Here is a 23,488-nt window from a genome sequence, read left to right as displayed (position 1 = left end):
GTGTCTATTGAAATGATCATATATAGTTTTTCTCTTTCCATTTGCTAATGTTGTGTATCACATTTATTCATTTCTGTATGTTGAGCGGCATTCCTGGCATTAATTCCACTTGATCATAATGAGTGATCTTTTTGATGTGCTATTAATTTTGGTTTGCTAATATCGTGTGTGTTTTTGCATCAATGTTCATCAGGGATATTGGCCTATAGTTTTCTTTTCTTTGTGGTGTCCTTGTCTGGTAGAATTCAGCAGTGAAGTTATCACGTTCTGGTTTTCTTTTTTGGAGGACTACTGATGAGTGGTTGTTTCCTCACTTGCTATCTTCCTTTTTTTATTTTCTATTTCTTCATAATTTAATCTTTTTAGGTTGTATGTGGCCAGGAATTTATCCATTTTTCCTATATTCTTGAGTTGTTGGCATATATTTATTCATAATAGTCACATGATACTTCATCTTTCAGTGATATTGGTGCAATGTCTTCTTTTTCATCTCTGATTTTATTTTATTTATTTGGATGTTTTTCCTTCTTGTTAGTTCTAAACAAAAGCTTGTTGATTTTGTTATCTTTTAAAAAAATCAACTCTTGGTTTTGCTAATTGCTGATCATTTTCATTACATTTTTGTTTCTGTTTTCTTTATTTCTGCTCTGAGCTTTATTATTTCTTTTCTCAACCAAGTTTGGTTTTAGTTTGTTTTTGTTTTTCCAGTTCCTTGAAGTTCATTGTTAGGTTGTTTATTAAAAGTAATAATATAAAAATAATATTTTGGGGGTGTAGGCGTTTATACCCATGAACTTCTCTCCTCGAACTGCTTTTCTGAGGTCCATACTTTTTAGTATGTTGTTTCCATTGCTGATTGTCTCAAGAATCTTTTAAATTTCACTTTTACTATATTCATTCTCTCTGGTCATTTGGAAGTACTTTGTTAAATTTCCATGTATTTTTAAGGTTTCTGGAGTTTTCTCGTTTTTGATTTCTAGTTTTATGCTATTGTTGTCGAAAGATACTTGATATTGTTTCGATCTTTAATTTGTCACGACTTATTTAGTGGTCTAACATGATCTATTCTGGATTCTGTTCCATGTGCCATTGAGAAGACCATGTATTATATAGTGACTGTATGGAATGTTCTGTAAATGTCTGTTACGTTTATTTGGTTTGTGGTTTAGCTTAGGTCCCATGGTTGTTTGTTGAGTATTGTTTCGAAGATCTTTCCACTATTGAAAGTAGGGTGTACCATTTTCTACTGTTAGTGTATTGCAACGTATCTCTCACTTTAGATCTAATAATATTTGCTTCATGTATTATGATACCCCAGTGTTGAGTGCATATATATTTAAGATTGTTATTTTCTTTTTTTGAACTGACCCCTTTATCATAAGTTAGTAACCTTCTTTGACTCTTTTTGCACTATTTGACTCGGGATATATTTTATCCGATATAAATATGGCTACTCTTGCTTGCTTCTGGTTTTCATTTGCATGGAATATCTTATTCCATGTTTTTACTTTCAGTCTATGTTTTTCTTTAACAGTGAGATAAATCTCTTGTAGGAAGCATGTAGCTTGGTCTTGTTGTTTTTTATTTCCTTTCTATTCAGCCACTCTGTATCTTTTAATTGAAAAGTGTAGCCCTTTTATCTTCAGCATTACTGATTGGAATGAACTTACTCCTGCCATTTTGTTTATTGTTTTCAGAATGTTTTGTCAATCTTTTGTACCTTTTTTCCTATTTTGTTTTTTTCCCTCTGTGGTGCTAAGCTTTGTTTTCTTTCTCTTTGTCTTTAATGTATATATTGCAATTTCTTTTCTTGCGATTACTATGGGGCCACAGTAAAGAGGCTCCTAGCTTTAATAGACTATTTTAAGGTGATAATCTTAACTTTGATTGCATAAAAGTACTCTAGACATTTCACCTTCCCACAGTTTTTATTTTGGTTGCCTGAATTTATAACTTCATCTTTTTTTTCTTAGCCATTAGTTGCACCTGTTTAAGTTTTTAACATTTTCGACTTTAAACCTGCATACTAGGAGGACTTAAAGTTTTACACAGCACCATTACATCCCTGAATATGTATTATGAATATGATTATAAATTAACCTATACCTCTGAGTTTTATACTTTTCTGTATTTTTGTGATAGTAATCATAATCCTTTTATTTTCAGTTATAACTATTCCTTAAGCACTTTTTTGTGAGGACAGTTTAATTGCGTTGAATTTCCTGTTTTTGCTTGTCTTGGAAGGTCCTTATTTCTCTCTCCTATTGCTGATGAGACATATTAGCACAAACATAGTGGCTTATCACAACTCAAATTTATTATCTTATAATTCTGTTGGTCCAAAGTCTAGATCTGTTTGCAGGGTTGTGCTCTTTCTGGATTCAAAAGGAATTGAAAGAGAGTCTATTTCCTTTCCCTGTATAGCTCCCAGAGGCTCCCTGCATTCTTTAGGTTATGGCCACTTTCCTCCATCTTCAAAGCCAGAGTATAGAACATTGTCTCTATTCTCCTGCTTCCATCTTATAAACAAAAGAAAAGAAAACAAAAACAAAACACTTTGTGATTACATCAGGCCTAGCAGATAATTCACGTTAATATCACCATCTAGATCTTTAACTTAATGATACCTGTGAATTCCTTTTTGCATGTAAAGTAACATATACTGAAATTCCAGGATTGGGATGTGGACATCTTTGGGAGACAGTATTCTGTCTGCCAGAATTCATTCTCTGGCCCGCCAAATACTGTTGTCTCTCTACCATGCAAATTTCATTTCTCTCATTCGTATTCTTCTCAAGCCTTTACCCTTTACATCATCAACTGAATCATAAAATCTCACCTAAACATTATTTATGCAAAAGTCTCCAATATCATCAATTAATTCATGTATAGATTAGATCCTGAGTGTCATTCATTCTAGGGCAAAATTCTGCTATATCCATCAACCTGTAAAACTAGAAAACGAATTATCTACTCAGAAGCGTGGCCGTTATAGACATTCTCATTCAAGAAAATGGAAAATGAAAGAAAAAAACATGTATCATCCCAAGAATTGTTCAAATCCATCAGTGTGCATACTATTGAGAATCAGGATCTGGTTATAACCATCTGTTCCTCTAGCTTCTAATTCCAACTTCCTTTTCATGAAGGGTAGCAGGTGTTTGCAGCTTTGTAGTATTATCAGGCTGTTTCCTGCCAGTAGATCTAGGGAGTCTGACCGTCTTCTTTCATTTTATCCTTTGTCTATCTGTTTTCGGCCAATCTGGCAGTGTTTCTCCTGATGTATTTTCAGAAATGTTATGGATGTCTCACATAGTCCCTCTTATATTTCCATTTAGACAAGTGGTTCCTCTATTGATCTATCCCAGTTACCATTTCTAGTGTTGGCTTTGGCAGAGAATGGTAATGACATCTGTGAATAGATGATTAATTTCTTGAGAACCCTCTGTGTAGTTTAACACTCTAACTTTGATTCTTGGGACCACTAGGAAAAAATGTTCAGCAAAATCTTTGGCTTTCTCTCTAGAGTATGTTTCCTGACAAAGAGTCTCCAAATTTTGGCATCTTTTGCAGTCTAGATAGATTGAAATTATATCAAGTCATTAATTCCTGTTTCTTCTTTGCTTAAAAGTTTTCTTTCTCAGTCTATCTCATTCCTCTCACATTTTACTGTAAAAAACAAACAGAAATTGGAACCATCTCAACAGTTTGCTTGTAAATCTAATCAGCTAAATTTTCAAGATCATTGTTTACAAAGTCTTCTTTCTGCACACAGGCACAATTTAACTAAGTTTTCTGCCACTATGCAGCAAAGATCCCCTTTGCTCTAGTTCAAAAAAAATATTATTTATTTCCTTCCGGCCCATCACCATAAGTATTTTAATGTTTATATTTCTAGCAACACTCTGCTTATGTTTATTTAGATATTCTCAAAGGGAATAAAGGTTTCCTCTGCTGTGCTCTTCCCTCTCTTTTGATCTCTTACCAGCAGCATCTTTAATATCCATTTTTCTACGAGCATTTCTTTTATCGTGACATAAGTATTCTATAGTAATTTGCGTCTTCTTTTTTTTCAGTCAACATAGCTAAAGTTGTCAATTTTGTTAATCTTTTCAAAGAACCATCTTTTGTTTTTATTCATTTTATTTATTGTGTTTCTACTCTATTGCATTTATATCCACTATAATCTATATTATTTCATTGTATCTGCTTACTTTGGGTTTAGTTTGCTTCTCTGTCAAAAGAGGTATTTGGCAACAAAATGCCAAAAGTGTGATACAAATAAAGGGGAATATACCTTTTCCATGACAAATAGAAGTGACCTTCAACTTTGGTATTTAATCCAGAGACTTAGTTCATTCTCCATAAAGAGTTTTCAGTAGAGACGGTAAGGAAGATACTGGAAATTACAATAATAATAATATATTATTTTTTTACTGTAGTTTTGCCAAATTTTCAGAGCACTTGTAATTAGAATTTTTTTTCTGATATTTGGGTCACCAACCATATTTTTTAAAGGAAATTTCTACCCAACCAACATTCCATTCCTGCGGCACTTGGACCACATGTTATGCAAAGCTCTGTGGAAGGCGACCTTCACCTGAGCGTTCCTTAGGCTGTAGATGAGAGGGTTCAGTATTGGGTTAAAGAGACTGTGAAACAGGGACAGCATTTTATCCTGCTCTTCTCATTCATTAGAATCTGGGACCACATAAACCACCTCGGCCATGCCAGATAATGACCCAACCACACAGAGTTGGGAGGAACAGGTGGAGAGGGCCTTTATGTGACTTTCTTTTGACTAGATATTTAGGATGACCCAGATGATCTGCATGTAAGAGACAAGCATTATTCAAAGGGCTACAACTGAGACAAACACAGAGGAAGCAAACAAGACCACTTGGTTGATCCAGGTGTCAGCAGAGGCCTGCTCTAGGATGGACAGAATTTCGCAGAAAAGTTGGTTTGCTTTTGGGGTCCACAGAAGGGTGACCTTAGAAGTAGAATTGCATTTACCAGAGCCAGGATGCATCCACATGTCTAGGAGGTGAAAACAAGGACAATGCACACTCTCCAGTTCATGATGACAGTTTTCTGGAGAGGGTGGCAGGTGGCCACAAACCTGTCATAGAACATCGCCACCAAGATCATGCACTCAGTAGCAGCAAAACCCAAATACAAGGAGGTCTGCATTATGCATGGAACAAAGGAGATTATTTTTTTCTGGTTCACCAGGTTTGCAAACATCTTGGGGACATTGCTGGAAGTGTAGGAAATGTCAATGATGGCCAGCTGTGAGAAAAACAAGTACATGGAGGTGTGCAGTCTCATGTCCAGAAAGATGTGTCCCTAGATCATGCATGCCATTTGCCAACAGGCTGAAGACATATAACAGGGAGAAGGTCCAGAAGAGGAGCACCTCCATGTTTGCACTGAGCTGGAATCCCACCAGGGTGACTTCTGTGACCCATGACTGGTTGCCACCCATTCCTTAATGGCAGTCTGTCAAGGACTGAAGTGTGATAGAAAGGTCAGAACTGGAGAATCAATGAAAAAAAATTAGTTATCTCAGAATGAGTTCAGAGAAAGTTTTTATGCTTGATCCTATTTAACATCTTTTCCAGCTACCCAAATTTTATTACTCTTCTCTTTTGAACATTTTGTTATGAAATAAACTTATACATACAGGAATGTGTCAGGAATTATGGAGGGAACTTCCATATACCCTCAGTGCGGATCCAGGAAATGATAATATTTCTTTCACACCTGTCATATTCTGTTTCTCTTTACATACAGGAACCATTTGGGATAGAAGTGTAGACATAATGCCCATTTACTCCCAAATTCCTCATTTTTTTTCACCAATAAAGAAAACATTCACTATTCTAACCACAGTATTGTTTATCAACTCAGAAAATTTACTATTAACATGGTTGTTTTCTCTAATCTACAGTACTCTCCTACAACTCCCACCCCTCCAGCACCAAATGCAAGATAACCCATTGTGCTTAATATTATCTATCTTTGGTTTCCTTGCATCTGGAATATTTACTAAGTCTTTTTTGTGCTTTTTCTTTTATTTATTCTTTTTTTCTTTCTTTCTTTTTACTGATTATGAATATTCATGTGGTACAAAGCAAATTGTCACCACTCGTTCCTAAGATGTGATGGCCAGATAAATACTGGCAGCATGCCCATTACCACAAATTATGATTATACCCCATATCCCCCACCTAATTATCCCACTAATTATCCCTGATTTCCCTCCCTGTCCTCGTTTCTCCCAGTCCACTTTCTATCCCTAGGTATGTTCTCTCCCTCTGCAAGCCCAACACACCACGGTGGTCTTTCTTTCCTTCCTTCTTTCTCTCTTAGCACCCAATTATGAGTGAGTGCATATGGTATTTACCCCTCTGTGCTTTGCTCATTTCACTTAACATAAGTTTCTCTAACCTTATCCATGTTGTTGCAAATGGGAGCATTTCATTCTTTTTTATGGCAGAGTAGTATTCCATAGTGTATATATACCATGTTTTCCTTATCCAATCGTCCTTTGGTGGGCATTTACTTTACTTCCATATCTTGGCTATTGTAAACACAGCTGCAATGAACATAGGAGGGCAGGTATCCCTTCGACATGATGATTTCCATTCCTTTGGGTATATACCCAGAAGTGGGGTTGCTGGATCATATGGAAGATCTATCTGTAGTTGTTGGAGAAACCTCTGTACTGTTTTCCATAATGGTTGTACTAACTTACATTCCCACCAACAATGCATAAGTGTTCACTTCTTTCCACATCCTTGCCAGCATTTGGTATTCTCTGTGTTTTTGATTATAGCCAGTCTAAATGGGGTGAGATGATATCTCAATGTGGTTTTAATTTGCATTTCCCTGGTGATTAGTGATTTTCAGCATTTTTTTTGTACCTGTTTGCCATTTGTATGTCTTCCTTTGAAAAATGTCTATTCAGTTCCCTTGCCCATTTCTTAATGGATTATTTGGTGTTTTACTGTGTAATTTCTTGAATTCCTTGTATATTATGGATATTAATTCCTTCATGGATGCATAGTTAGCAAAACCTTCCTTCCATTCTGTAGGTTTCTGTTTCACTCTGTTGATTATTTCCTTTACTGTGCAGAAGCTGTTTAGTTGATATAGGCCTATTTGTTTATTTTTTCTCTTCTTGGGTATGCTTTCAGGCTCATATTTGTAAAGTTTGTGTCCAGACCTAGTTCCTGAAGTATTTCACCTTTATTTTCCCTTAGTAATTTTACACTTTCAGGTCTTATATTTAAGTCTTTAATCCATTTTGAGTTGATTTTAGTATATGGTGAGACGTGTATGTCTAGTTTCATTTTTCTGCATATGGATATTCAATTTTCCCAGCATCACTTACAAAAGAGGTTGTCTTTTCCCAAATGTATGTTTTTTGGGTTTTTTTTTTTGCTTTTGTCAAATATCAGATGGTTGTAAGCCTGAGGCATGACTTCTGGGTTGTCTATTCTGATCCACTGGCCCAAGCGCCTGTTTTTATGCCAGGACCATGCTGTTTTGGTTACTATAGCTTTGTAGTAAAATTTGAGGTCAGGTAGTGTTATGACTCATGGTTTTTTTTTTTTTTTTTTTTTGCTCTTTGAGGTCTTTTGTTGATCCATATGAATGTTCGGATTGTTTTTTGGTTTTTTTTTTCCATTTCTTTGAAGAATGTCATTGGTATTTTGATGGAGATTGCACTGAATCTGTAGATCACTTTGGGTAGTATAGACATTTCGGCCATATTAGTTCTTCGAATCCAAGAGCATGAAATATCTCTCTATCTTCTTGTGTCTTTTTGAATTTCTTTCATTAGTGGTTTTTAGTTCTATTTTGAGGATCATACAGCAGTTCTTTTGGAGAATAATCCTACCGTTGGGAGTATACAATGTTCTTCATGTTTTAACTCAGATTATTAACTTTCTACAAGAAAAAATTGTCCTTCTTAGTGCATTGTGAGTAGGTGCGATATGTTAATTTGTGTAATTGTTGGTGAAACTAACTTGGATCACTTGAGAAAGATTGTGCCTCCCAGACATCACCATTATATAATTATTATGTTCCCTAATTAATTTATGAGGGATCCATTATGCTTATTATATAAATATCATGTTCTTCATTATGGAAGTAGTCAGTAGTTTTAGCATTCATTGATTATCTTGTCTGAGTTAATTACTAATAATGATCATTGTAAGTGTGCTGTTCTAACCACATCATTACTTTTACATTTGTTAGCTGGAAATTTTAATATGAAGAAATGCTTCATCTATCTGTCTGTCTATCTATCCATCCATCCATCCATCTATCTATTTATCTATCCATCTATCCATCCATCTATCTATCTATCTATCTATCTATTTGTCTTTCTGTCTATCTAATCATTCAGCCATCAGTTTGGACTGCTGAAATTTTTTATTCAATGGTTTTGTGTTATTATTATCATTATTTTTAGAAGCTTAACTTTTCTTTATTTGGATCCTCCAGGCTTGCTTCTCTGTCCTTTTAACATCCTCCCAACATTTTTGAGCATTTTTTTTTTTACTTTGATAGGCCCAGATGTTTCAGTCTCACCTTGCTTATTCCCCACTTTCACCACAAAACAGCTATGTCTACAAATGTTCTGATTACTCTTAATTAAGAGTCATATTTATAAAGCAATATCTCTTTGGACTTTTAATAATGTATATTTTTATTATAGATACTTATATTACTTTATCATAAGGATATCATGAATTTCTAATATCTTCATTTAAATAATGCTTTACCTGATTAGTGTACAAACCAGCCTTTAAAGATTTTACCATTATTATTGTTAACCAATTTTGCCCAATAATGTTTCAAAAATGCAAAGAACTCATTGTCATTACAAAACTTAGATGACGTTGCTCATATCAAAGCTGTCTCATACCTCCTGGCATCATCCCAAACCATCTTAAATTGATTCAAACATTAAAATTAGTGGTAGAAAAACTTTATGCTCGGCCCTCTAGAGATGTCCCAATCCTGCCACGTTGGTAATTATCATAAACCATGAAAATAGTTGTGCCCCAGTATCCATAGTTCACTTTCCGTGTTCTGTTATACACTGTCAATCACAGTCCAAATATATTACAGAGGAATAAATATTTTCAGAAAAAAAGAGAGACAGACAAAGACCATATTCACATAACTTTAATTGCAGTATATTGTAATATTTGTTCTATTTTATTATTAGGTACTGTTGTTAAACTCTTACTGTGCATAATTCATAGAAATAAACTTTATCATAAGTAAGTATGTATAGAAGAAAACATGGTACATGTGGAGTTCAGTACTATCCACAACTAAGACATCCACTGTGGGTCTTCCAAACTATCCCCCAAGGCAAACAAGAGAGGATTTCTGTAAACGTAAAATTAGAGAAATGCTTAAACCCCTGCTTGCAGGAACATTAAACATTTTCAAATGGATTTCATTCACTTGATTACACTATACAGCTTGAAATATATTTGTAATTGTTTATATTCTGGATAGATTAAAGCTTTCGACATCTTTTACTCCTTTATTCCTGAATTCCTTCAAAAGGCAACTTAGAGATTTTCAGTCAATTATTTCATTGTCCTTACAATCAGTGAGCTAGGAACACATCACTCTACATTGCTGTCAATTAAAGTTCGAGTTTTCACAGGAAGTTTTCTGTCATAATACTCATTTTAACCTAGCATTTTCAGCTCCCACATAGGTCCAAGGTGATCAGCCAGAGTAATGTGTTGAAGTCACTTTCTGACATTTAAAATAACCATTTTATCTCCATATATTCACATTTCTTTTTTTTTTTTAATTTTATATTGTCGATATACATTGCGGCTGATTATTGTTGCCCATCACCAAAACCTCCCTCCCTCCTCCTTCCCCCCTTCCCCCACCAATGTCCCCTATGTCTGCTTGTCATATCAACTTCAAGTAATTGTGGTTGTTATATCTTCTTCCCCCCCACCCCTGGTTTGTGTGTGTGTGTGTGTGTGAATTTATATATTAATTCTTAGCTCCCACCAATAAGTGAGAACATGTGGTATTTCTCTTTCTGTGCCTGACTTGTTTCACTTAATATAATTCTCTCAAGGTCCATCCATGTTGTTGCAAATGGTAGTATTTCATTCGTTTTTATAGCTGAGTAGTATTCCATTGGGTAGATGTACCACATTTTCCGTATCCACTCATCTGATGATGGGCATTTGTGCTGGTTCCAACTCTTGGCTATTGTAAAGAGTGCTGCGATGAACATTGGGGAACAGGTATAACTTCGACCTGATGATTTCCATTCCTCTGGACATATTCCCAGCAGTGGGATAGCTGGGTCGTATGGTAGATCTATCTGCAATTGTTTGAGGAAGCTCCAACCATTTTCCATAGAGGCTGCACCATTTTGCAGTCCCACCAACAATGTATGAGAGTTCCTTTTTCTCCGCAAACTCACCAGCATTTATCGTTCAGAGTCTTTTGGATTTTAGCCATCCTAACTGGGGTTGGATGGTATCTCAGTGTGGTTTTGATTTGCATTTCCCGGATGCTGAGTGATGTTGAGCATTTTTCCTTATGTCTGTAGGCTACTTGTATATTTTCCTTAGAGAAATGCCTACTTAGCTCATTTGCCCATTTTTTAATTGGGTTGCTTGCTTTCTTCTTATAAAGTTGTTTGAGTTCCTTATATATTCTGGATATTAATCCTTTGTCAGATGTATATTTTACAAATATTTTCTCCGACCCTGTTGGTTGACTTTTAACTCTGTTAATTGTTTCTTTTGCTGTGCAGAGGCTTTTTCGTTTGATATAATACCATTTGTTTATTGTTCCTTTGGTTGCCCATGCTTTTGGGGTCATATTCATGAAGTCTGTGTCCAGTCCTATTTCCTGAAGTGTTTCTCCTATGTTTTCTTTAAGAAGTTTTATTGTTTCAGGGTGTATATTTAAATCCTTAATCCATTTTGAGTTGATTTTAGTATATGGTGAGAGGTATGGGTCTAGTTTCATTCTCCTGCATATGGATATCCAGTTATCCCAGCACCATTTGCTGAAGAGGGAGTTCCTTCCCCAGTGAATAGGCTTGGTGCCTTTGTCAAAGTTCAGATGGCAGTAAGTATGTGGGTTGATTTCTGGATTCTCTATTCTATTCCATTGATCAGTGTGTCTGTTTTTATTCCAGTACCATACTGTTTTGGTTATTATAGCTTTGTAGTATAGCTTAAAGCAGGGTAGTGTTATGCCTCCAGCTTTATTTTTTTTGCTCAGCATTACTTTGGCTATGCGTGGTCTTTTATTATTCCATATCAATGTCTGGATAGTTCTTTCCATTTCTGAGAAAACTACCTTTGGAATTTTGATGGGGATTGCATTGAATTTGTATATCACTTTGGGTAGTATGGACATTTTCACTATGTTGATTCTTCCAATCCAAGAGCAAGGGATATCTTTCCATCTTCTTGTATCCTCTCTAATTTCTCTCAGCAGTGGTTTGTAGTTCTCATTATAGAGATTTTTCACCTCCTTGGTTAACTCAATTCCTAAGTATTTTATTTTTTTGGTGGCTATTGTAAATGGGCAGGCTTTCTTGATTTCTCCTTCTGCATGTTCACTATTGGAGAAAAGAAATGCTACTGATATTTGTGTGTTGATTTTGTATCCTGCTACTGTGCTGAAATCATTTATCAATTCCAAGCATTTTTTGCAGAGGTTTTAGGCTGTTGGATATATAGGATCATGTCATCTGCAAACAGGGACAGTTTGACTTCATCTTTTCCAATCTGGATGCCCTTTATTTCCTTCTCTTCTCTGATTGCTCTGGCTAGTACTTCCAACACTATGTTGAATAGGAGTGGTGAGAGTGGGCATCCTTGTCTAGTTCCTGTTCTTAAAGGAAAAGCTTTCAGCTTTTCCCCATTCAGGAGGATATTGGCAGTGTGTTTGTCATATATGGCTTTAATTATGTTGAGATACTTTCCTTCTATACCTAGCTTATAGAGCGTCTTTGTCATGAATGAGTGCTGAACTTTATCAAATGCTTTTTCAGCATCTATAGAGATGATCATATGTCCTTGTGTTTGAGTTTATTAATATGGTGTATCACATTTATTGATTTGCGTATGTTGAACCAACCTTGCATCCCTGGCATGAATCCCACTTGATCGTGGTGAATAATTTTACATATTTGTTGCTTTTTTCTATTTGCTAGTATTTTAGTGAGGATCTTTGCATCTACTTTCATCCAGGATATTAGCCTGTAGTTTTCTTTTATGGTTATATCTTTACCTGGTTTTGGTATCAGGATGATGTTTGCTTCATAGAATGAGTTTGGGAGATTTGCGTCCGTTTCAATCTTTTGGAATAGTTTGTAAAGAATTGGTATCAATTCCTCTTTGAATGTTTGGTAAAGAGCTAGAAACACATCACTCTACATTGCTGTCAATTAAAGTTCGAGTTTTCACAGGAAGTTTTCTGTCATAATACTCATTTTAACCTAGCATTTTCAGCTGCCACATAGGTCCAAGTTGATGAGCCAGAGTAATGTGTTGATGTCACTTTCTGACAGTTAAAATAACCATTTATTTTATCTCCATATATTCACATTTCTGTTTCTTTAAAATGAAGTAATCATTTTAACCAAAATATTAAATATTCTAATTTAGCTATCTCGTTTACTAACATGGCTACTCAATCTAAGACAATACTCATATCCATGAAATGTTTTCCCATTTCCATGGCCAGAATATAAATACTTTTCATTCTTAAATGAATCCTCTTCGTGGGGAATTTTTATTATTTTTATTGAATAGGCAAGCCAAATATTTCAAGAGGAGAAATCTACTGAACTAAAATTATCCATTCATTCACATGGTCCTCTTTTTCCGCAGTGCTCTGTAGAAGGCGCCCTTCACCTGATCGTTCCTCAGACTGTAGATGAGTGGGTTCAGCAATGGGTTGAAGACGCTGTAAAATAGGGTGAGGACTTTCTGCTGCTCCTGTTGTTGACTGTTTTCTAGGACCAAGTAAACCATCATACCTATGCCAAAGTAGAGCCCAACCACACAGAGGTGGGAGGAGCAGGTGTAAAAGGCTTTCTTGCGGCCCTCCTTTGACTGGATCTTCAGGATGGCACAGAGGATGCGCAGGTAGGAGAGTATTATCAAGGAAAGGGGTCCGACTAAGACAAACATACCACCAGCAAAGAGAAAAATTTCACTGGTCCCGGTGTCAGCACAAGCCAGTTTGAGGACAGATAGGGTTTCACAGAAGAGGTTCACTTCCTGAGGTCCACAGAAGGACAGCCTAAAAAGGAGAATTAGATTTATTAGGGCCAAGAATAATCCACATGCCCAGGAAGTGACAGCCAGGACTGTGCACACTCTCCAGTTTCTGATGACAGTGTTTTGAAGAGGATGCCAGATCGCCACAAATCTGTCATAGGACATTGCCACCAAAATCATGCACTCTGTAGATGCAATAGTCAAACCCAAATTCATCTCAATAATGCATGTGATAACGGTCATAGTTTTTTGTTTGCGTCGCTAGGTTTTCCAACATGCTGGGTAAATTGCTGGAAGCATAGGAAATGTCAATTATGGCCAGGTGTGAAAGGAAAAAGTACATGGGGGTGTGCAGTCTGGGACCAGGTAGATGAGTCCCAAGATCGTGCCATTTGCCATCAGGCTGAAGACATACAACAGGGAGAAGACCCAGAAGAGGAGCAGTTCCATCTCTGCACTGAGCTGGAATCCCAAGAGGATGAGCTCTGTGACCCATGACTGGTTGCCCCCCATTCCTTATTGACAATGTGGAAAGGTCCAAAATAAGATGAAATGGTCAGAGTTGGAGAATTAAAATTTGGAGCTATTTATCTCCAAGTGAGTTGAAAGGAAATTTTAATACTTGTTTCTGCTTGACCTTTTTTTTCATGTTTCTCTGCCTGTTTGTTTTTAACATTTTATTGTGAAGTAATTCAAATTTTCTGATAAGTATCAAGAGTTATAAACAGTGCTTCTAAATACACCCTAAATACATCTAGATTCACCAATATTAATACGTTCCGTTTTCTAATTTTTCTATTTTCTCCTTATAAATATGCATTATTTAATTTTTTTCTGTGTTATGTAAGACTAACATTCTATCCATGATACCAATTTGCACTTACCTTTTAAATTTTATCCACCAATACAGTTATTCACTAATTTAACCAGAGTACCACTACCAAAATCAGGAAATGTAATGTTGACATGATACTCTTCTCTAAATATAGCATTTTCTGTCCCTCATGTCCAAGATGCTAGCCAAGTTCACATAGTCTATTTAATCTATTCTTACCTGGGATCATTACCTAGCATTTTTTCTGGCTGCCTGGGGGTTGATGTTTTTGAAGAGTATAGACCAGTTGTTTTGTTGAATGCTACTGATTATTGTTTTTTTATTGATCTTCCATAGTTTTTTCAGGTTTTATATTTTGGCAGAAATAATCTTGTGTACTTTTTAATGCCTTCCATTATTAGTCTGGTAATTTTAATATTGTTAATGTTCATGTGGATTACTTAGCTAAGATGCTGACTGCCAGAGAGCTTTATTATTCTGATTGCTAATATTTTGTTAAGGATTTTAGCATTTAGGTTCATCTAGGATATTAGCTTATAATTTTCATTTTTTTCTTGTTTCTTTATCTGGTTTTGGTATCAGAGTAATTTTGGCCTCATAGAATGAGTTTGGGAGAGTAGCTTCTGTTTCAATTGTTTGGAATAGTTTGCAGAGAACTGGTGTCACTCCTCAGGCTTATAGCCATCTGATATTGGACCGAGGCAACAAACATCTTCATTGGGGAAATGATTGCCTCTTCAACAAGTGATGCTGGGAAAAGTGGATATCCATATGCAGAAGAATGAAACTAGATATGCATGTCTCACTATACGCTAAAATCAATTCAAAATGGATTAAAGACTTTTGAATAAGTCCTGAAACTGTAAAATAACTAGGGGAAAAAATAGATGAAATACTTCAGCAGTTAGGTCAGGGCACAGGCTTTATGAACATGAGCTCGAAAGCACAAGCAGCAAAAGAAAAAATAAACAAATGGGACTATATCAAACTAAAAAGTTTCTGCACAGCAAAGGAAACCAGAAACAGAGTGAAAAGACAACCTACAGAGTGGAAGAAAATTTTTGCTAAGTATGCATCTGACAAGGGATTAATATCCAAAATATACATAGAACTCAAGCAATGATACAGTAAAAAAACAAATGACCCAATTAAAAAATGAGCAGAGGAGCTAAACAGACATTTTTCAAAGGAAGGCATACAAATGGCCAACAGATACATGAAAAAATGCTCAACATCACTAGTCCTCAGTGAAATGCAAATTAAAACCACATTCAGATACCACCTCACTCAAGTTAGACTGGCTATAATCAAAAAGACAGTGAATAACAAATGCTGGTAAGAGAACACTCCGGCACTGTTGGTGGGACTGTAAATTAGTAAAACCACTATGGAAAACACTATGGAGGTTTCCCAAACAACTACAGATAGAACTCCATAAAAATCCAGTAGTGTAACTTCTGGGTATATACCCAGAGGAATAGAAATCATGATGCTGAAGGTATACCTGCACTTCCATGTTCATTGCAGCTCTGTTTACAATAGCCCAGACATGGAACTAAGCTAAATGTCCATTGATGGAGGATTGAATATGAAAAGTGTGGTATGTATACACCGTGGAATACAACTCTGCCATAAAAAAGAATGAATTCTCCCATTTGCAATAACATGGATGAGCTTGGAGAAACTTACATGGAGTGAAATAATGCACAGAGGGATAAACACTGTATGTACTCACTCATAAGTGGGAGCTGAGAGAGAAAGAAGGAAGGAAAGAACGACCACAGTAGCGTGCTGGACTTGCAGAGGGAAGGAACATACCTAGGGAAACAAAGTGGAGTGGGGAAAGGGAGATGGGAAGGGAGGTCAGGGATAACTGGGGGGATAATTGGGTGGGGAACATGGCGTACAGTATAATCATTATTTGTGGTAATGGGCATGCTGCCTGTGTGGATCTGGCTACCATATCTTAGGTACGAGTGATGACAATTTGCTTTGTACCCCATGAATATTCATAACCAATAAAAAAATTTAAAAAGGAAAAGTAAAAAGTAATAATAATTATTATTATCTGTTTTCAAGAGTGCTTTACTCTTTAGAAATTCCCAAGGACCCAAAGACATTTTGTTTCTGTGGGTATTTGATTATATTTACCATACTACAACTTAAAACTTCATCTTAAATCATTTACATTCAATTCATTTAAAAATAATATTCTCATTATGTGATAATATGTATAACAAATTCATTTTAAATAGCTATCTTTTATAAAACCAAATAGAGTGGAAAGATAGCATTATTTTATAGTAGTGTAAAATTCTTTATTGACTATCTTACAAAATGCTTAACTTATATATTTATTCCTGCATCCAATCTGTTACAATTGCAAATGTCACATTGCCTTTGGAAAACTCTATTGTTCCCTCACAAGAGAACAAGAGAAAAAATAATAAAATTAATATATGATAATAATAATATTATTATAAAATCAAAGTATGTCCTCCCAGACAATTTCAGCTGATTTCAGGTGTCCCACATTAAGGAATCATTGACTTAGTTTATTTGAACTTTATTCTCCACACCTGTAAATTGAGTGTAATGATTGTATTAAAATATATAATTCATGGAAAGCATGTGGAACATCTTCTGAAACATCATAAGGGCTCAATAATTGTTGCTTCTAGTTACTATGTTCCTTCCTCATTGGACACACCTACAATTCAGACAGAAGTACTCCTTGGATTTGGGGGATCTATTCCTTCTCAGGGTTGCCGTAACAGTTTCGCTGGAAACCACCTCTCAAACATCTAAAAATCCCAGCCTCTCTTACATCTTTGTGAGGACTAAAGAGATGCACGAACTCATAAAATTGTAATAACATTAAATGTTTGAATACTGTAACTTGTGATATCTCTCAGGTTTTCTACTCTGGAGATATTTGAAAGTCCATGTGGAGACAGCATGTTGCCAAGATGAGCACTGCCTTTTCCCTACAATTTTCCTCCAAAGGCAGGAGCAATCTTCTCTTCCAGAGAGAACAGTCAGGGAATTTTTTTGTTCCTCCTTGGGGAGAAGGTAGAAAGATATGACGTCTCATAAACCTTTGGGATTTGTGTACTTACCTAATTCTAAGTAAATCCTTTACTCCTGGAGGTTTAATTTAGAGCTTTGTATTCTTTTCTGTTACCATCAGCAAGTAGACTAAATGGTCCCGAATCTGGGATTTGTTCCTCTTGAGCACACTAGAATTTCTTGTAGTATGTAACCCACCTCTGAAGGGTTTATTCTAGGTCAAGGTAGATTTTATAAAGTATATCATGTGCTAACACCTTCTTATGTAGATCGCCATGGCTATGCAGAGAGGAATGATGCTCCCGGGTGGCATATCCTGAGCTCTCTCTAACTCGACGTTTGTGTTCCAGGAGTTGGAATAGACATCTAGATAAACCCCCATCCCCAGCTCCAGGGGCTTCTGCCTGCTGCACTGGGGCAGGGGGTCCTCTGATCTCTCAGCAACTTTCTTCCCATGACCTCCTAATGTGGATAGTGGTCATCCAAATTAGCCAAACTCTATTTATTGTGAAGCCACTTAGAAGTATGAGAGGCTTCATGTGCAGACATTGTCTGTAGATATGTCTCTAATGCAGGCAAAAGAATAAAAGAACCATATATATGTGCAGACACACAAACATACACACACACGTATATATCATAGCAGAAACAGAGATATTCACAGTCAGTGGCTTGTGTAACTGGAAAACAAAAATCTAGTAGCAATTGCGGTAAATTCTTTTCCTTGCTGACATAGTGTAAGAGGTAAGTTTGCAATTTTGTTATTCTTTTAAAAACTTTCTAGGCTATCCTTCTCCATGTGGAAAATTACTAGACTTAGAAACTGCTGTATTTGAATAACAAGATAGAACGAGTGCCAATACTGCTAAGAAGTCAAACTGTTACTGTGCCCATTTTGCACATTATAGGAATATCCTTACATTGTAGCAGAAGTTAATGTTACAAACTTAATGCACATTTATATAAACCTTCCCAAATGAACTCATATTTATAGAATTAAAAGGATCTAAGACTTCTTCCTTTATTTTGATTTTTCGTAAAACCACCTTCCAGTGAAATAGTTATCCTGAAACTCTCTTCTTATATGCAACATTCAAAGCAGATATAAGATGCTAATTCGTTTATGTATTGCCATTGACTTATACAGATATAACATACTATTCTTTAAGCTTTTTCAAGGATATCTTATAGAAACAGCATGTTTTAATTTACTTGAATCATACATAGCATTTTAAAAATCAATGTGCAAGTGATAAGTTCTTATTTTGAACTTTGTTTACTGAAGTAAAAATCATGTCTTGGTTAATACATAAAAACTGAGAAATAGAAGATTGTTGATATATGTATTTTTTGAACTAAAAATAACACTAATCCATGTGGCTAACATTTTCTGAGTTTTTGTTTTATCTGCTGCTGTACTAGTTGCTATAAAAGACGTGAAGATGTATAAAACATATAACCCATCCTCACGACTTTTATTACTGGTTACAGGAGGCGTTTCCATTCACACGAAAAACATTTGCTATAAATCCTCTTCTCATTTTTTATTTTTTCTTGAGCTTGTTACAGATCCTTCTTTTTGCAGTTACTATTGACCAAGCCTATAAATAGTTAATAGGTGCCTGATTAGCCTTCTCATACAAATCTCTTTTAATTCCCCAGAATGCAAAAAAGATCCTATTATACATTGCCAATTACCTTATCTTTTAATGAGTCATAGGGAGGACTAAGCAGATTGCCCCTTTCTTTCTATGGTAACTGGTTGTAGAAGTACAACAGAATTCTTCAAATAAGGAACCCAAAGTCTCTGGGGCTCTCTGAGCCACCCCTTCTGATTGTACAATGAGGTAGTGGATAAGCTCAGTGTATAGCAACACTAGTGTTTTCAAATGACCCCCCCAATGCAGTTTCCAGCTCCATACAGACCTGACTCAGAATTTACATTGACCTAAGCTTGATATTCTGTGACGTAATATACAATAATATCCAAAATATTGATATTACTAGATCCATCTTCCTTTCACGAACATAAAACATAAAACCGATAATAAGTATTAATTAAAATTATGTTCATCATCAAAACAGATATAACACATATTTATCTGAATATAAGTTAGCTCTAAAGAAAATATACTTTGGCAACAAGTGATAAAAATTAGATCACAGCTATGCAACATTATGTATTTAAGGGCTGTAGTGTTTATTATGTTGAAATATTTGTTTAAAATATAATGACTGTATAGTTAAATACATCTGTGCACAAAGGGTGATGTAGGTCTGAAATATCAAGCCATTCCAGATGTCACTTGTCGAAAAAGCAAGAGTACTTCTTGGGCCAAAAAGTGGAATTGTTACAAAAACAGTAGACACAAAGTGGAAAAAATGTACCATTTGGTCTTATTTATGTAGGTGAAAGATGTCTAGAAAGAAAATCCTGAATAGTGGGAGTTGAAAGAGCTACTTCCACAGAAAACATCTGTGCACACAGACAAATGCCTGTCCCATAATTTTGTAATCAGTGGACTTTATTCCAGGACTGGCTGAAGTGTGATAAAATGGGACCAATGCACCTCTCAGAGTCAGCATGACAAAAGCTGAAAAGCTAAATGTAGGAGAACTTCGCTGGAAAGGTAAACTTGGTATTGCAATGTCCTGACTGGTAAATTAAAGATTCTTTCCCATTGGGTAGTTTCTTCTAGAAATGACATATCCTGATTTTTTGCATGTTTGCTTTTTTGATGGATTGAGACAGATGATAATGATCATGATTTACAGAGAGAGAGAGAGTTTCCAATTTCAGCATTTACTATAAGAATTTAATAAAAGATATACAAAAATTTACATATAAAATTTAATCACTGTAGCGTTATATTTCACACAACCTAATTAGGGGCGATATATTACATAAATTAAAATATAGGTATGCAATAAAATGATATGCAGCTGTCTAAAGTGTGTGGCAGAGGAATATTCTGACATTGAAAATGTGTATGATATGATTCTAAATAAAAATAGATAAAAATACTTTCTTTTATAATTTTTAATTAATTATACATGAAATATATGTACAGTAAGTAATGGAAAACTATACACACACATTATTAACAACAATCACATTTGGCCATATGTTTCATAGGATTATCATTTTAGCCTTCTAAATCAAATTTTATGTTTATCTAAGTAATTTTTGAAAGCATTTTTGAAACATCAAAATCTCATATAGCTAAGTGCCACCTTTTTCATTCAATGAACTAGACAACTCTTGAAACTTTAATCTGTAAGTCTAAAGTTTCCAAGGGTGACTGTCTTACTAGGAAGTAAAAGAAAAATATGTAAACAAGATAATTAATAAGATTCTGGGATGATAAACATAGTTTGCATAGAATAAACTGCAGAAGGCTATCAATTTCATTTTCTTTGATGCTAATGTCAATGTATTAAAATATATTGGGCTCTCTAAAGAAGGTCAGTAAGGCTCTTAGGATTGAAGAAGTTTAGGAATCTATTAACACATGGAACGATTTGTGTCCTGTACCAAATTATAAATTCTCCCTTTTAAATGAGAATATGAGAAATTTGGCAACAACTGTGATAAAAACATTATATATCCCATAAAACCAAGATATTGCTGTGAAATATGATTATCCACTAAAAGTAAGCAGACTTTTTAGTGAATTAACTGATTCAAACTGAGTTGGGAAATGTGCAAGATGAGCCTAGAACATCTTGTTAAACCAGAAGGAAGAAAGTGTTTAAAAAAAAAATTTGAGAGTAAGTTAAAAGGGCTCAGGAATCATCCTGAAGAATCCCAATCAAGGAGAATTTAAGTATTAACATAAAGATAAAGGCAGTAAGAGTTATAACCTATTGAATAAAAATATCAGTGAGTCCAGATTGATAGCTTACGCAGAGAGATAGAGGCCATTCTCAAAGTAATGTCAACTAACAAATACAAAAGGAAAGATGGAGTTAGAATAATAAATTTTGCAGACGTCATTACTAACACAGTTCTTATATTTATGTCAGGTAAGGTAATCAACGGATGCTATAATGAGTGGCTTAAAGTCTAATAAAAATGAAGTGTTTCTATAGAAGTTTTAATATGTTATCACAAAAATTGTACTATGGAAGTATAATTTTATGATAAAGCTGTCTGGGAGACAGGATCTTAGCCAAGGAATCCACATTAGCCTAAACAATATTAACATTGCCGGAATAATAATGGAAGGCATTATTAAAAAGTACATATGATTATTTCCTGCCAAAATGTAAAATCTGAGAAAACTAAGGAAGACCAATAAAAAAACAATATTGAGTATCATTCAACAAAACAACTGGTCTGAAATCTTCAAAAACATCAATCTCCAGGCAGCCAGAAAAATGCTGGGTAACGATCCCAGATAAGAATAGATTATATAGACTATGTGATCTTGGCTAGGATCTTAGACATGAGGGACAGAAAATGCTATATTTAGAGAAGAGTATCATGTCAATATTATATTTCCTGATTTTGGAAATGGTACTCTGGTTAAATTAGTGAAGAAATGTATTGTTGGATAAAATTTAAAAGGTAAGAGTAAATTGGTATCATGGATGGAACATTAGCCCTAAGTAACACAGAAAAAAAATAAATAATGCATATTAATAAGGAGAAAATAGAAAAACTAGCAAACAAAATGTATTAATATTGTTGAATCTGGATGAAGTGTATTTAGAAGCACTGTTTATAATACTTGATACTTATCTGAAAATTTGAATTACTTCACAATAAAAAGTTAAAAACAGGCAGAGAAACATGAAGAAAAAGGTCAAGCAGAAACAAGTATTAAAGTTTCCTTTCAACTTACTTTGAGATAAATAGCTACAAATTCTTTTAATTCTCCAACTCTGACCCTTTCATCACACTTTGGACCTTTCCACATTGTCATTAAGGAATGAGGGGCAACCAGTCATGGATCACAGAGCTCATCCTCTTGGGATTCCAGCTCAGTGCAGAGATGGAGGTGCTCCTCTTCTGGATCTTCTCCCTGTTGTATGTCTTCAGCCTGATGGCAAATGGCATGATCTTGGGACTCATCTACCTGGACCCCAGACTGCAAACTCCCATGTACTTCTCCCTTTCACACCTGGCCGTAATTGACATTTCCTATGCCTCCAGCATCTTACCCAGCATGTTGGAAAACCTAGTGAAACACGAAAAAACTATGTCATTTATCTCATGCATTATTCAGATGAATTTGGTTTTGACATTTGGTATTACAGAGTGCATGATTTTGGTGGTGATGTCCTATGACAGGTTTGTAGCGATCTGCCATCCTCTTCAATACACTGTCATCATGAACAGGAGAGTGTGCACGGTCCTGGCTGTCACTTCCTGGGCATGTGGATTTTTCTTGGCCCTAGTAAATCTAATTCTCCTTTTAAGACTGCCCTTCTGTGGACCTCAGGAAGTGAACCACTTCTTCTGTGAAACCCTATCTGTCCTCAAACTGGCTTGTGCTGACACCGGGACCAGTGAAATTTTTCTCTTTGCTGGTGGTGTGTTTGTCTTAGTCGGACCCCTTTCCTTGATACTTCTTTCCTACCTGCGCATCCTCTGGACCGTCCTGAAGATCCAGTCAAAGGAGGGCCGCAAGAAAGCCTTTTACACCTGCTCCTCCCACCTCTGTGTGGTTGGGCTCTACTTTGGCATAGGTATGATGGTTTACTTGGTCCCAGAAAACAGTCAACAACAGGAGCAGCAGAAAATCCTCACCCTATTTTACAGCGTCTTCAACCCATTGCTGAACCCACTCATCTACAGTCTGAGGAACGATCAGGTGAAGGGCGCCTTCTACAGAGCACTGCGGAAAAAGAGGACCATGTGAATGAATGGATAATTTTAGTTCAGTGGATTGCTCCTCTTAAAACATTTGGTTTGCCTATTCAATAAAAATAATAAAAATTCCCCACGAAGAGGATTCATTTAAGAATGAAAAGTATTTATATTCTGGCCATGGAAATGGGAAAACATTTCATGGATATGAGTATTGTCTTAGATTGAGTAGCCATGTTAGTAAACGAGATAGCTAAATTAGAATATTTAATATTTTGGTTAAAATGATTACTTCATTTTAAAGATTCAGAAATGTGAATATATGGAGATAAAATGGTTATTTTAAATGTCACAAAGTGAAATCAACACATTACTCTGGCTCATCAACTTGGACCTATGTGGCAGCTGAAAATGCTAGGTTAAAATGAGTATTATGAGAGAAAACTTCCTGTG

The 23,488-nt window shown here is 35.5% G+C and overlaps 1 protein-coding gene and 2 pseudogenes across 1 annotated transcript; 1 reads left to right on the top strand and 2 right to left on the bottom strand.

The window, feature by feature from the left end:
* Nucleotides 1-4,525: 4,525 nt before the first annotated feature.
* On the bottom strand, nt 4,526-5,488 carry LOC134380830 (olfactory receptor 2A2-like; annotated as a pseudogene).
* A 7,411-nt stretch (nt 5,489-12,899) lies between these two features.
* On the bottom strand, nt 12,900-13,829 carry LOC134380589 (olfactory receptor 2A2-like; annotated as a pseudogene).
* Nucleotides 13,830-22,154: 8,325 nt separating this feature from the next.
* On the top strand, nt 22,155-23,087 carry LOC134379987 (olfactory receptor 2A2-like). The gene has a single exon (XM_063099445.1). It carries the CDS (start codon nt 22,155-22,157, stop codon nt 23,085-23,087), a length of 933 nt encoding a protein of 310 aa, XP_062955515.1.
* The last annotated feature ends 401 nt before the right edge of the window (nt 23,088-23,488 follow it).

This window comes from Cynocephalus volans, chromosome 6, assembly GCF_027409185.1.
Source record: "Cynocephalus volans isolate mCynVol1 chromosome 6, mCynVol1.pri, whole genome shotgun sequence".
Classification (NCBI taxonomy): Eukaryota; Metazoa; Chordata; class Mammalia; order Dermoptera; family Cynocephalidae; genus Cynocephalus; species Cynocephalus volans.
Note: the sequence above shows the minus strand (reverse complement) of the source record. Positions and strands in the feature narration are given on the sequence as shown.

Coding starts and splice junctions, on each gene's coding strand:
- LOC134379987 (XM_063099445.1), top strand. CDS start 22,155: ATGAGGGGCAACCAGTCATGGATCACAGAGCTCATCCTCTTGGGATTC.